Source organism: Leptopilina boulardi, unplaced genomic scaffold (assembly GCF_019393585.1).
Source record: "Leptopilina boulardi isolate dan_hultmark-lab unplaced genomic scaffold, ZJU_Lbou_2.1 LbouV2_216, whole genome shotgun sequence".
Classification (NCBI taxonomy): Eukaryota; Metazoa; Arthropoda; class Insecta; order Hymenoptera; family Figitidae; genus Leptopilina; species Leptopilina boulardi.
The window spans coordinates 2,735,228-2,751,266 of record NW_026137770.1 but is presented as its reverse complement, the minus strand read 5'-3'; the positions used below and the strand labels follow the sequence as shown (position 1 = coordinate 2,751,266).

General features: G+C 27.8%; 1 protein-coding gene across 1 annotated transcript in view; it reads right to left on the bottom strand.

The window, feature by feature from the left end:
• Positions 1 to 14,708, bottom strand: part of LOC127279514 (putative E3 ubiquitin-protein ligase protein PFF1365c) — a 103,769-nt gene extending 89,061 nt beyond the window's left edge. Inside the window, exon 1 of the mRNA XM_051301910.1 lies at positions 14,482 to 14,708. Coding sequence (XP_051157867.1) covers positions 14,482 to 14,591 — 110 coding nt within the window. The 5' untranslated portion in view covers positions 14,592 to 14,708. The remainder of the gene's footprint in view (positions 1 to 14,481) is intronic.
• Between the last annotated feature and the right edge of the window lie 1,331 nt (positions 14,709 to 16,039).

Genomic DNA, 16,039 nt, shown 5'->3' with positions numbered 1-16,039 from the left:
GATTTAAGGAAAAAAATTGTTACTTTAAAAAAGGGTAAAAAATTCTCATTTCCATCCTAAAATTTAAAAATGAATTAAATACAAAATCTATTAATGCAACTAAATGAATTCACTACCAATTTTTTTCTTAAACTTATTATATTTTATTATATAATTTCATACTGCAATTTATTTTTATTATATTCATTAACAATGATTACAATTGTGATGATTGAAATACGTTAAATCTAAAAGAATATACGTAAAGAAATAAAAACAAAATTTATATTCTTATTTATGTGAAATTCAATTAAGTTATTCACTTACATTATTATTCATATACTTACTTCATAATTAATAGTTTTATTTATTCACTGAAAAATTGAGAAGGAAATTTTGACATCTATTAAATAAAAAACAATTATTTTAATAGGTTAAGAACTAAATTCAGATTGAAGTTAATAGAAATAATAATTTTAATATTGTATTACTATTATTATTATTATTATTATTTATATATAATTATATTTAAATAAATTCTTATTGATTTTAATTAAATTAATTGTGGAATAATTAAAATTATTATTTTATTATTCTGTCCTTTTATATTCAATAAACAAGTTATTTATGTTGTAAATATAAAAAAAGTTTTTCTATATGAGATAAATGCTCTAAAGAGTTCAAAAAAATAAAATTTTTTTAATTGAAAAAGCAAATTGACACATTTTCCTTCCATATTGAAAAATAGCTTCCTCCACGAGGAAGCAAAATTAATTATTACAAACTATTTTATTAAATTAAAATTTTTTAAAAAATTCACATGAGATTAATGCACCAAAAAGTTCACTTAAATAATGTAGTCTTAATTAAAAAAATATACGCTACGTTTTCTTCTTATGTTTAAAGAATTAATTATTAAAAGTGATATTTTAAATAACAAACCTTTAAAAAGTATACAATTTGATGAGTTATTTGCTTAATTTATTATTAATTAATATTAATAAAAATAAGTTTATTATTGTATTTATATTAACCTCCATTTCGTATATATATCATAATGTAAATGTCAAAAATAAACTTAAATTGACGAAACATTAAACTATTTTACCCTAAGTAACTAAGTATGCGCATATGGTCTTAAAATGTACGTTTTAAACTTCAATTTAAGCCTAGATAGAAGTCTCTAGCACGTCAGGTTAAGGAGAAAAAAATAATGAAAACACTCAAAAACACGGTTTTTGAAGACTTTACCCCCACTTTACTCAAAATCCTGACTTCATACGCAATATACTCATACTCTGATATATATATAAAAGTCTTATTTTGTAGACCTGTGTTATGATTGTTTATAAACGTTTTTAAGATTTAATTACACAATAGTGATTATTTTATTTGATCAAGAAAATCTTTGTTGGAGTGTCTTGTTGTAATATATGTCATAAAAAATGTCATTTGCCACAGAATTAATGTTTTTTTTTATCGAACACACGAATCTCAGGGGTGCCAATAACTTAAACAGTATGGCCATCTCTCCTAATGTCAGGAGACAAATTGACACAACTAAAATTTAAATAAATAAATAAAATTTTTGAATAAATATAAATTTATGACAAAGCTTGGGTCATGTACTTTACAGAAAAAAATAAAATTCAAAATTATTCTATAAAATAACATAACACCAGTGAGAAACGTAAACTCATCACTTTTTTCCGAACTAGTCAAAATAACAAATCAGTTTTTTACTTACTTTTTAATATTTTTCGTGAAGTTTTTTCTTTTAATTGTGTTTTGTCACAAAATAAAGCGAACTAATCTTTAATAAGCAATAGCAGCAAATTCTATAAAATATTTGAATTGGCCATCTCTCCCGCATGGCCAACTCCCCCGGACTTACCCTAATTAAAAAAATGATTGACAAAGGCGCAAATATTAATTACATCATATATAAAAGTGATGATTAAAAATTTTAAAACACCGTGAAATGAAAAAATGTTAAATAATTTTTTTTATATGAATAAAAATTCTCGAATATCTGTATCTAATTATTAAAAGAGATTGACGTATATGGTTTAATTGAATCTTTTCCTATAATTAAAAAATTCCACGTGGAATCAGATTTTCTCTTTAACACATAAAATATCGTTACATGCAAATTCAATATACGCTCTCTATAGGCACAGCACCAACTTTTTTTTTGTACATGCGGTATTGAATTTGTTGTTTCCAACTCATATGTACGATATATAGTAACAAAAAAATTTAATATATATATATATAGTTGAAACAATGTTGGAAATATGCACATCAGTTAATTATAGAAATATTTTTTAAAACCAGAAACAATATTGGAGCATTATTGGTTTAAGATATTTTTTTAACCATTTATTTAAGTCAATAGCTTATAATTTCCTTTCTTGTAGCGAATTGTTTCGCAATTATTATATATTAATTAATTTATATTAAATTATTAAATAAATGTAATTCCTCAAAAATTTAAAACATTTATTTAATATCTATTTAAAAATAAATATAAAAGTGAAAATTTTTTTAAAATTATTTTTTTTCAAATATAATGTATTTTATATTCTTTTTTTGAATATCAATATACCTAGAGTTAAAAACAATAATCGCCTAAATCGCAAAGTTTTAATTTGAAAAATTTTCTTTCATTACAAAAAAGTAGAGAAATTTATCTAGTGTCTCTGTGTGAGTTTTTATCAAAATTAGGATTAAAATTAAACAACAATGAAAAAGTGGTGTTTATAAATGTGTATGTGTCTCCATATTACTGAATATACGTGGCATTACATACGCGCACATATGTGCTAGAAAGAGATTCTTCTGTTTTATTTGGCGTGCCTTTCGCAAAACTCTAGCCAAGTTCATTACAAGTGCGATAATACAATTTTTAATTTAACGCTCGCTCATTTTCATGCTGCAGGGATTTTTCATCTCTATTTTAGGCAATATATCTCGACAATGTAGACGTGGATCATCAAGGAAATTAACCGCGGAATGTGAAGCTGCATAGAATTTTCAATGTTGGACATATTTTTAAACTGGTTTGATGAAAACCAACCTTGTGTAAAATAAAACTTGCGAAAATAAGAGTAAACATTAAAAAAAAATTACTAACAGACAAAAAGACGAGATTAAAAAAATTAACAATTTCTTAAAAGTAGCATTTATATTATCCCGATAATATTGTTTAGATAGTATAGAAAATTTAATTTAAATAAATTTTTTAGATAATATTATTCAAATAAATTTCTCTACACTGAACAAAAAATATCATTGATTCAAGAAAATCATTTACTTATCCGTATTTGATCCACTAATTTTCTTAATTCAAGAAAATTTTCTTAGATCAAGAAAATATTGAATCAAATTTGGACAAATAAATGCATTTTCCAGTATTTTTCTCCAGTGCAGAAGATAGATACTTTAGACGCAATATTATCCATGCCAAATTATCTTATCTAGATGAGATAGTTTACAAAATACTGACTAGATTATACAATTTGGACAAGTTTATGCAGATATTTTTAAGATAAAATAATTTACATAATTTTATTAAGATAAGATTAAATAGTACGATTATTTAGTGTAACGCGGCATTTTGTCGCGTACAAATGACTTAAAAAAAATAAATTTTGTAAATTAACGACACCAGGGTGAGAATCCAGTCATAATGGCTGTAAAATGTTATAAATTATAAAAATTATTTTCTTATGATACTGACTCAATTTTGTTTAAATAATAAATTCACGTATTAACAAACCAACTTGCCAAAGTCATCAGATTAATAGTCGACTTGTAATAAATAAATTCGATTCTGATTTGTCCATTCGTTCTGTTATAAAAACTCTCGCGAGGGTTTCCAGGATTCTCGCCGGGTCACAAAGACGTTGAGGACATCACTATATATAATTGAAATTAGAAGTCATCAAGGGAAGAGCTTCCTGGTGTATATATTTGGATGAAAGTTCCGAATATTTAAGATCACCAGAAAGACGAAATTGCTGTTTTGTTGACGATCTGTCAAATCATTACTGTCAGTCAATTTCCTGTGGACTTCTCGCATCAATCAATTTAACATCTGATAGTGTAGGGATCTGCGTTACCGACGACTGCCTATCGATTATCGGTCGCGGATATTATATTATTGAATATTAATTGATCTCAATGACACCGAGAAGAGAGGCCGCTGTTTAAAGACGCTTTCGAGTTTGACTCGTCAGCCATTTTACTCTCATTCTCATCCTGGTCTTCAAAGAGTCAAGTTGTGTTCTATTGTTTTTCGTGCGAAATAATTAAAATTCAAAACTATAAAAATGAGACGAGTCGTCATCGTCGACGTCAAATGGACGGTGAGTCCCAATAAATTAATTAGGAGTCGTTTCCTTCAAAATCGATCTCATTATTATTAAAGTATAATTGAATAAATAAAATATAAATCTTGTCTTTCGGCCTCCTGCCATTATTTAACTTTTTCTGAAATTTGAAGTGAATATTAATAAATAATGTTATTGTTATAATTTTTGTCTAATTAATGGTGTTTATCCTAATCCCCCCCTCTTCGCAGTCTTTTCCACCTGGGTTGCTGTAAAATAACAATGAAATTCCTGAGCTGGTGTTAGTTTTTCCTAATTAGAATTATAAAATTTACTTGTCGGGTTATTTAACTATTTTTTTAGGTTTAGTTATTCTCCATAAACTAACTTGGTGTCTTGGCAAAATTAATAATTAAAAAGCGTAGATAACGTTGATTGTCATGAAAATATAATAATAAATAATTTAAATTTAAAATAAATAATAAATTAAATTCAACGTTATACTAGATAAAATAATTTACATTGTAACATTAAAGTGTTATTATAAAAGTATTTTTCTATAGCAGTGAAAATTATATAAAGAAAAAAAATACGTTGATAGAGAGAGAGAGATGAGTTAAATATTTTTGTTTTTCAAATTAAACTCCTGACATCGATCTTGTGTGTTTCTCATTACTGCGGTATCAATAAGAATAATACAAGAGCATCGAAACAAAAAAATGTATGCCCTCGCAAAAATACGAACGAGCCAACAACTAACCACCCCAGACTGTGGCTTCAATGTGTGAATGGAGTGAAAGAAACTAATTTTCAATTGAAAAGTGCCGCGCGAAAATTTTACGTTTTTTTTTACTTTTATATTGCTTGGTACATTGATTTGAAATATGCGGGACTCGAGTGTTATATATATACGTATATATTTGCGTAGTCATAAGCAACGTCTCATTATAAAAATCTCTGTACGTAATTAGCGTGAATTTGAGGTACTTTCCATAATTACGTGTTCAATTTCATTTAATTAATTGCTCTGCCCAATGGACTACAAGGGTTTTTGAATATTATATATATAGGTGATTCTCCACGAAGCGTACAATTCCATGTCCCTTGTGTTTTTTAAGAAATAAATTGTACAAAACAAAAATAAATATTTCTAGCAATATACAATAATAAAAATAATTATTGGTAACAATTTTTTATTGTCCAAGTTTGTAGAATTCAGAAGAAAAATTAGTTATTAAAAAAATTTATTTTTTAAAATCTTTTTTTCGATGTTAATTCACGTCCACAGTTTTGTGTGTCATGGGAAGCCATATTAATAAAGATTAACTATTATTTTTTTGCATTTTAAAATTTTTGAAAAATAGTTTTTTGCCCATAATTTAAAAAAATATATTAACATCAATAGATATTTATCTCTACTTTTGTAGAGTTTTTCAAGGCGCATCTTTTAACTTGTTAGCAAATACTGCTACTTTATTCAGAGTTATTAACATTTTGAATTTGAAAAATTTTGAAAAACCTATGCCTTTTTTGCATTATTTATTAAAAAAAATTTTATGTAACTTGAAAATTATTATGAATAACTTGAAGAATATTTGAAAACTAATCAATTGACTTAATTGACTTAACACCTTTTAAAAATTATTATAATATACAAAAGAAGTTTCCATAAATTGATCACAAAAAATCTCTATGAGGAAGCAAAGTGTTCATTAAATAAACACAAAAAGTTCATATTGTTTATTTGATAATAGTCAAGTAAATGATTATTTGAATCAAATAAATTTTTTTTTCAGTGTGCAACTTATTTCTTAAAAAACATAAGGAACAAGAAATAGTACACTATACGTGGAGAATCATCAATATATTAAAAAGAAAGAAAATAATTTTCTGATTTTTCCAATTTTTTTGACTTATTGTTATAGTGAAACATTTTCATGAAGTGAAAACCTAGAGCGTGGATCTTGATTTTACGGTTACTTAGTTTAACGTCTGTAGTGGACGAGCTTGATCCACTTACAGTCGTTAAGATAAGAAGATAAGCCATTGTGATCTTTTGTCTGCCTGCGTTTACATATATTGATGTTTTATGTGACCTCCAGGTGGAAAGAGAGAACAGTTTTCTATTATTATTAGTTTTTTCAAATTGTTTATACCTATTCATTTGATAAAATTTGTAGATTTATTATTAATAAAAAAAATTATTAAGCTCGAGAAAATACTTCTGGGTTGGAAAAGATTTTGTTAAGTTTAGTAAATAACCAACCAAAAAAATACTTGCCGGAAGTTCAAATGAACGAAAACATTTTTATAATCTACCATTTTTACAAAATTATTATACTGCAATGAAAAATTAACATTAAACATTTAGGGTCAGTCGGGGTAAATCCGAACGGGGGGTAAATCCGAACGCTAATTATTTCAGCTTAATTAAAATTTTTAAAAATAAGTTCGATATGAGAATTTTTACCTCAGATCCTCTTGAAGAGATTCTAAGTGTTATCCCATTTTTTGTTTGTTAATTAGCAACAGCATAAACAAATGAAGATAACAAGTATTGCAAAAAAGATTGAAAATCAAAGATGACACTCTTTCAGTATTTTGTCTCGTATTTGAAGAAAAAGAAGCTAAAAATTCATTTTATTATTTATAATTGTTTGTTATGAATACTAGAACAGAAACTATATTTGATTTTTGCCTTCTGTAAAATTTTATTAATAATATCAGACCGTTCGTATTTACCCAAGAAAATTGGAAAACTGGGGTAAATCCGAACGGTATTTTTAATAATTTTTTTTTACATCAAAGCCACACAAAATTGTTTTTATTTGATTACACTATTATTTTAACATTATAAAAGTACATAGAAAAAAGTTTTTCTTTCTATACGTATCCTCGTTAGTAATTAATAAGCAGAAACTTAATCTCTGTTCTCTCGAAGGAGTGTTTCAATTTTTTTGCCAAATGGTTTGTTGAAAAAGTTTTTCAGGATCTTAATAAAATTTGGTATTCTACGGTTTTTGGGGTCGCTAATTACCAATTTGAAGTCAGTTTTTCAAAATTCAAAATGGCGGACGAGAATTAAAAAATTCATTGGATTCGCTCGAAAATTGTTACTCGGGGGGTTTCAGGGTTAGCAAATTTGATCATTTTTAAAAATAAGTTTTAGGAAAGTACGCCATTTTGAATTTAAAAAATTTGACTTTTATTTTTGTATTTACGTTCAATCACTCCAAAATACTTTCTGTACCAAGTTTTGCAAAAATCCGTTATGATTTGATAAAGTTATTGAAGGTTTTAATTGTGTAATGCATTTTAATTTTTAACCTGTTTGATTTTTGTATTTATATATGATGCATTATTACATAATAGGTTTATTATCGTATTTTTTTTGAGTTTTTATATAAGTTTAACAATTGCAATACTTTAAATTTATTTTCCCTAAGATTTTTCTGAAATACAGTGGCGTTCGTATTTACCCCCATATTTTAGGAAAGTTGCAAAGTATCGAGGTAAATATTAACGCTAAGTTTCCTGCGATTGTAATTTATCAAAAAATTTTTCTACCCCATAAAATTGTTCTATGGAAGTAAAGTAACAACTTCATGCACCAGAATACCGGAAGTATTTTTTTTTTAAAGAAAAAACTTATGTTATTGTTGAAACTTACTAAAAGCGTTCGGATTTACCCCAGTTGACCCTATTATATTATTAATCTATTAATCTATTTTTAATACAAAAACCAATATTTTATAATAAAATTTGAATTTAAAGAAGTAGTGTTAAAAAAAAAGTTTTATTCATTTGAACGTTCAGAATTTGCAGAACATAAAAAAATTAATATATACTCTATTATATTGCAATACAGTGTCATTTCTGTTGTATGATTAAAAAGTATTTTGAGTAGGGTAAGTGTACTAATTACGGCGAGTGGACCAATAACGGCGCGTTCATAAAAAATAACTATTATTAATGTTATATTTAATATAACTGTTGCCAAATGATTAAAAAAAATTATTTCAATCTTTTTTTGATACAAATACTTATAAAGATGCACATTTAAACAATTATTAATTTAATTATTTTAGATCAAATTTTTTTCCGCGCCGCAATTGAAACATTTTTAAGATTTCCATTGGCTTCAATTTCGGCGGGCAAAGTATCTTCAAAATACACGTAATTTTGGTCACCGAAATTGACACACCGAAACTGATACAAACTCGCCGCAATAGAAAATTACGGTATTAGTTTTAATTTCTCATATTTGTTTAAATAATCGATTTTTATAGAGTTAAAATTTTTTTTTAATATCTTAATAACATAAGCTTTAAGTTTAATAAGTCTTAAATTGAGTTTATACAATAGAAATGTCGAATTTTCTATTTCAAAGGTGTTTTGACTCGAATCTCGCCGCAGTTAGTGCATTTACCCTATATAAAAAAATAAAACAAAATCCATTTCATTGCGACTGTAAAATTTGTCAGTTATGTATATATAAAATGGAAAGTATATCAGAATTTTATTTTTTCATTTATATATCATGATGTGCATCATTCGGCCTTTTTGCTCTCATTCTTTATCTCTTTCTCTCTTGTATATGCTAGTAAAAGGTGCATGTCAAGGGGTAGTGAATCAAATAAAGTTCGCGTGACCCAGAGACGTCTCAAACGGTCGAGTAATTGTTTCCGTCTAAAGGGTCAGTATTATACTTTGGGAAAATATTGGAGAGGATCCACCTATAACATTTCACATTACCCAAACAGTATAATAGAGTTTAGTAACTTTTTTTCTCGATTGAAAAATAACATAATACTCTTTTTGACTATATACATGTATAATTATTTTGTACTAATATGAAACTAGAATAATACCAGTACTCCACACTCGTAAATAACTATTAATAAGCTTGGTCCAATTTATCAAAAAAAAAATTTAATTCATCCAATTCGCATGAATAAAATTCACAATTTTAAATGTCAGTTTCGTAATCAGCGACCTTGAAAATCCTAGAATAACAAAATTGAAGCACATAAAGAGGTTTCAAAATTACTTCGACCACCATATTGGATCCGCCATTTTGAATTTTGGAAAATTCACCTCACACTCGTAATCAACGAGCCTAAAAACTAGAAGAACAAATGCAGCTTTCTTTTCTTAAACGTCCACTTTTCCGTGTGTGTGAAAAAAACCTAATATACTAAATTCATATGCAATGTCCATTATACAATGTGGAACGCAATCCTGTTAATAGGGTTATGGAATAAAGTTAAAAAGAACAAAAAAAAACCAAGTCCCTTATCTGCTCGCATTATGACGACCAACATCGTGATAAAGGTTAAATGGTTATAGTGCTCTCTGACTTCTTTCTACCTACCTACTGCTTATTTTCCTTCATTAAAATCACGAAACTCCTGGCGCGCATCTAAACGACATCGCGTTACAAAATTCAGGATTATCTTCCTCTCGCGGTGTAAAAAAAATTTCATTACCCACTTTGAAATAATAAGACCATGAGCGTGAATGCGGGAGAAAACGTTTAGTATGTAACACCGAATTATACATATACTATATATATATATATAAAAGGTAGAACGAAGTGTTTGAAAAGATCCATTATATACGTAGGGGGAGGGCAAAATTGCGCCTTCTAATTGACCACAAAAGCAAACAATTTTTGGGTTTATGACGCGGCAATTACAAGATATCTTCGCAGTCATAAAATGTTAGTGGGCTACTAAATGTTAATTTAAGCACAGAAAAGTGCATTACTCATGTTTTAACTTTTTCTCCCAATACATATATATATATATATATATATTGTGTATTTGTTGAATAATTTTTAATTATCTGTAAAGGAAATATTTGCTTTGATTTAAATTTTTTTAATGCAAACAAAAAAAATTAATTCCTGGCTCAGTGCTCATTCTGTGTTTTAGATAATTTAATTTTTTGTTCGAGTGATGAATTCTTCCAAACGAATGAATAATTTATTTTATTAACATTTAAAAAATTTAAAAAAGAGTTAATTTGTTAATTAATATTTTTTTTGTTACAGAAACAATATTTTGAAAAGAAATGACGATCTACAATTCTTCCGAGACTACAATGAATGGTGAGTAATTTTTTAATTTGCATTTATATAGGGGAGAGGGCCCCAAGATGGACATAGTTTTGATTTTGTGCTCTAGAATACAAACGTTTTAGGATATTTAAAAATGGTGCATACCGTATGAAAGCACAATAAATAAGGTATCCTTTGGCCATAAAGAAAAAATTTTAATTTGAAAACAAACATTTTTTAAAGAATTTTTTCAAATTGTTATAAATTTCAATTTGAAAAAAAGTGGCCCCAAGATGTACACCTTCATAAAATGCATTTAAAAACGGGTAAAATAAAATATCAAATAAGGATTTTTAAACCAATTTTCTGTTTCTTTGTTATATTTTTTAAATGTTAAAAATTAAATAATATTGTAAGAAAATTAATTTTAACAAGAATAATTAAATTAAATTAATTTATTTAATTTATAATTTATTTAATAAGAGAGTAGTAATTTTATAATTAATTAAAAGAAATTAACAATAAATCCAGCTCTGAGCTGAATTGTCTGAGTCACAATTCGGACATTCGTACCAGGATCCGCAGATTTTGGCGCACTTTAAGTTCAATTCTCCCTGACAGATTTCAATTCTCTATTGATAACAACACAATTTCGAAGTAAAAAAAGAAAAAATTTCAATTATGTGGCTTAGAGCATTAATAAGAAACTGTAACATTGAAAATAAATAAAATTAAGGTATGATGTCCATCTTAGGGCCACCAGACTGCCCATCTTAGGACCAATGACCCAATTTTTTTGGCGCAAGTAAAAATTATTTGCAAACACAGTGTCAACCGAATCATTTTAGAATACTATTATACGATAAATAAATGAGGTTATTACGTTACCTATTCGAAATCAAAAATATAGATAATTTTACCGACTGAAATAAAAACTGTTACAAAACTTTTTAAAACAAAAAATCCACGTGATATGTATTACAGGAAGAAAAATAATTCTTTCCGATCCGTGTTTATATAAAAAGCTTCATCTGAACAAACTAAATCAGTAAAATAAATCACGAGGCGATATATACACGGAGAGAAAAAGCATGCGTTCCTACGCTTAATGTAAGAATTCATGCGTTTCTAGTATGAGAGTATTGCATAGTTTAACTGTATGCCGTACATAGTCCAGTTGTATAAGCTTCATACTCTCTCGGTATGATAGCTATACAACTGACGATTAAGCCACGCCTTCTTTCAGCTTGCTCATTTCCTATCGAGAGAGTATCTTGTGAATTTGTTCCTGATCCCCGCATAATTTATTATTATAAATTATTGTTCTAATAATAATAATTATTAATTTATGTTATAAAACGGAATTATGTCCACATGTAGAAAAGGACATTATACTTGGAACAATTGATAATACAAATGCACACACTGATTTAAAAAATTTAATCCGACCTTACCCGATGGAGTACCAACATATACTTTGAAAGAAATTGAAATAATCGGCAAAAAAATTTCTAAGGGAACAGTGAAAGTTAGTAGAATTTCGGAAGATGGTCCTACTTTTGGAAAAGTGAAAAATATTTTCCACTGCAAAAATGTGTATATCGAAATTGAAGAATTCGAAACACTCTACTTCAATCACCATTTTTATGCGTATTGCGTCCAGTCTATTATGAACTCCCCGACATTGTTAATAAATGTCGATTTAATACCTAGAATAACCCCTTCTTTATTCGTCGAAAAACTTGAAGATGAATTTATAGCGACTAGATTTGAAATATAAATGTCAACTGACACACGCACAGTACCAAAACCGTAACAGGGTGTCAAATAAGGATTGAGAAAAAAATTCCCTGACTTTTTTTTATTTTTTCCCGGACATTTTAATAATCTTATTTTTGCTTTCTTTTGGACAAAAATATGGTTATTGACATATTTTACAATAAATTAATATATAATGGTAGTAACAAATGGTAATAAACACCATTCAAGTTTTTTTAGATTAAAAAATTTTTAAATTCACAAAGAATTTTAATTTTTGTAGAAATTTGCAGAAATTTTCCTGACTTGAAGTTAGTCATGATTATGCTTCTGTTTTTTCAATGGTTTTAGAAGAATTAATATTAACAATTTGCCACTGAGAAAAAATAAATTATACAAATTTTTTCCTTGCTTTGAAAATTAACACTTTGTATTTTTCATTTTTTTATTATTCTCTTCATTTCATTCATTATTTTCAATTATTCATTCATTAAAAATATAAATCATGGGAATTTTTTCAATGCTTCGCACTAAAAGACTAAAATTTATTAAAATAATGTTTTTGCATATCGAAAGTATGCCGATTTTTTTAATTACTTCTAAACAAAATTAGAGAATTATTAAATGATTAAGATTATTATTAAAAGATTAAGACACAGAAATAATAAAAAAAAAATTTTTAAATTAAAAATTATTAAAAAATTATAAATTATTTTTTAAATTAAAAAAAAAAAAAAAATATAAAATTACGGAAAAACTAAAGTTTGACTGGGTGGGTTACAACTAATCTGACGCTTGCCGGGTTAAAAAATTAAAAAAAAGTTTATTTATTTAAATAAAATTTTGTTTAATTAAATAACATTTCTTCAATATTTATTTTGTTCTTTGACATTAAACAAATTATATCAAATATAAATTTAAGAATCTATTTATCAAATAATTCTTTTACATTTATTAATAATTTTTTATAATTTTATAAATATTAATAACAATATATAACATATTCATCTTAACTTCATCTTTGAAATATAATAAAAAATTATTTAAATAAATCAAAACTGAGCAAAGAATTGAAAGCGGGCAGGTGATTCAGAAATATGCAAACTGAAAGTGGGCGTGGCTTAATAGTCTTCTATGAGTATCATACCGAGAGACTATGAAGCTCATACAATCGTAGTATGTTTGTATTACATACGTTTGGCGTATGGACTTCTTACTGCGAAACTATGAATGTCATACAGTATTCGCATGAGAAAGTTTCATACATTAAACGTATGCCTCTTCATACTAAAAACGCATGGTTTTTCTCTCCGTGTACTTATACGAAAATTTTATATCAAATATCCATCTTGGGGCCCTCTCCCCTATAGGTACCCGTTAATTTGAATTTTTATAATGCATTCTCATCAATAAAAAATATTAATTTTAATGGAAAAACATACATTGATAACAGAACATTTATCATAGTATGATTTTCAAAATAAATTATTTTACGCAAAAAATTGTTGTTAAATAATAATTATTATTTCACTTTTTATATTCTTTCAAAGAAAAAGAGAGCTATTGTCATTAGATATATAATTTTCATTGAGCCGAATTTCATTTTTGTTCGAATTATTATTTGATAGAATTTTCATATAACCGATTTTTCATACTATACAGAATTTAAATATGTTTAACCGAAAAATCATTTAACAGAATTTCTAATTGATACAATGTTAATTTATCCGAAATTGCAAATGACCGAACAAACAATCGACAAAAAGATTTCGGTGAATATTTTTAAAAAATCATTCACATTTTCTATCAATTTCCTGTGTAAAAAAAGGTGAAAAGTATAGAATGAAGGTAAATAAGAGTGGGGGATAAAGATGTATAGTGTAGAAATGCATACATCTTATAGCTTTCAATAAATCTTGGATTTTTTTTTCTCTCCCCATTTGAAATTTAGAGCGGCACACCGGGTCAAAGACCCGAATTCATATGGAATATTAATGTGTCAAGCATATCAGCAAAAGTCGAAATTGCGTTCGATTTTGTGATTTGAAATCGCACTGCCGTTTGCTTGATGGAGAGTGTTTGAGAAAGAGGAAAAAGAGTGAGGGGAAGGGTACGAGTCGAGATTATATGGAAATAGAAAAATGTAAATTTGTCCACGCAGTTTAATATACATATATTATATAATATGATATTATGGGTCAGAATTTATTAAACAAATCACTTAAAATTAAGAAATTAAATTTTATTTTACTTCTACTGAGATCAAAATAAGTTTCTAAAAATATTAGAACAAAAAAAATTGTTTGTTAACAAACTCCAGTTGTTTTATTACAAGTCGAAAGCTCTCACCACTGCCCAGATAATACGTAAGGTTGCCGCGCAATATTGCTAACTTTGCACGGCAAACTTGCCGCTAGCTTCAAATGTCCCTCCTGACTGAAAGCTTGCATGGTAAGCATATCGAAAGATTGCAGTGTAAGGTTACTGCAAGATTGCACAATAAGATTATCGCAAGATTGCTCAGTAAGCTTGGTTCATGGTTGCCAAATAACCTTGCTTTGAATCTAAAAAATTTGTTTTTAATGTTTCGTCTAATTTATATCATTTTATTATATAAATTAGACGAAACATTTTTTTAAAAAAAATTTCAGGTTTAAAGCAAGGTTATTGGGCAACCTTGCACCAACCTTGCTACAAGTTTACCGTGCGAGCTTACTGAGCAATCTTGTGATAATATTATTGTGCAATCTTGCAGCAAGCTTACCCTGCAATCTTTCAGTAAACTTACCATGCAAGCTTTCATTCAGGTGGGACATTTGAAGCTTGCGGCAAGTTTGCCGTGCAAGGTTGCTGGAAGCTTACGTACTACATGGGTGCGCTGATACATATTCTTGTGAGAATTTTTTTAAACTTATTATTCTCACAAGGTTTTTACGAATCAAACCAAGATATTCTCACAAAATTTTTCAGTAAACACCAAACAAATTTTGTTTCAATGAACAAAAGTATTTTCAATTAGTTTATAACTTGTTCTAAGAAAATGTTTTTTTTTTTTATTGAAAACACTAAGCAGAATAATTTTATCGGTCCAACAAAATATTTGATTTGATTTCTATCGGAGTGTATGTATTTGTATATTTTGAAAAGATGAGACGCATCGTGGCTGCATCGCGACTGATATCGGGGATCCTCTGGCGTGTCGGGAATCATTCACGCCTGCATAAGAGCGCATAAGCACGTAAGTCCACACTTGGACGCATGCTTTCGTATAAATACCAAGTCCATAATGCGTGCGGTGTATACATCGACGGTGAGTGAGTGAGAAGGGGGTAGGGGGATTTGTATTCACCCCTTCTATAACCGTGGCAATACACAGTCGTGGTCCATGGGCGCAGCGATCAATGCCACCGTCGGCCTTCCAACAGTTCATCCCCACTAGTGTCCCGTATCCATGACGACAGAATCCCTCGATCCCCTCTCACTTTGAATTGTGACACATGGTGGGAGAAAGAGAGAGAAAGAGAGCATTCACCCCGAGAGGGGAAATTTAAGTCCACCAAGGAATTCCTCGAGTATGAGGGAAGTTTTGACCGTTTTGCCGAGAGAGAGAGAGAGAGAGAAAGAGAAAATAGAAGGGGAAAAGTTCCTTCTCTTGACTATAATATAGGCACAACTGTATAAGTACAATCGACAATCGGACATTAGGTGGGGTGATTTCTGCTATTTTTGTGTCATCATTTTAGGACATTCAACCCTAATTTCCCCCCCATTACATTCTAAATAGGTTTCTTAATCCCCTTAGCGATGAATACAAACAACGATTAATATGATCAATCACCTATTATCAAAAAAAATATATATATTTTTTTTTTGCACTTAGTAAACATTGACACCATGATTTTCAATA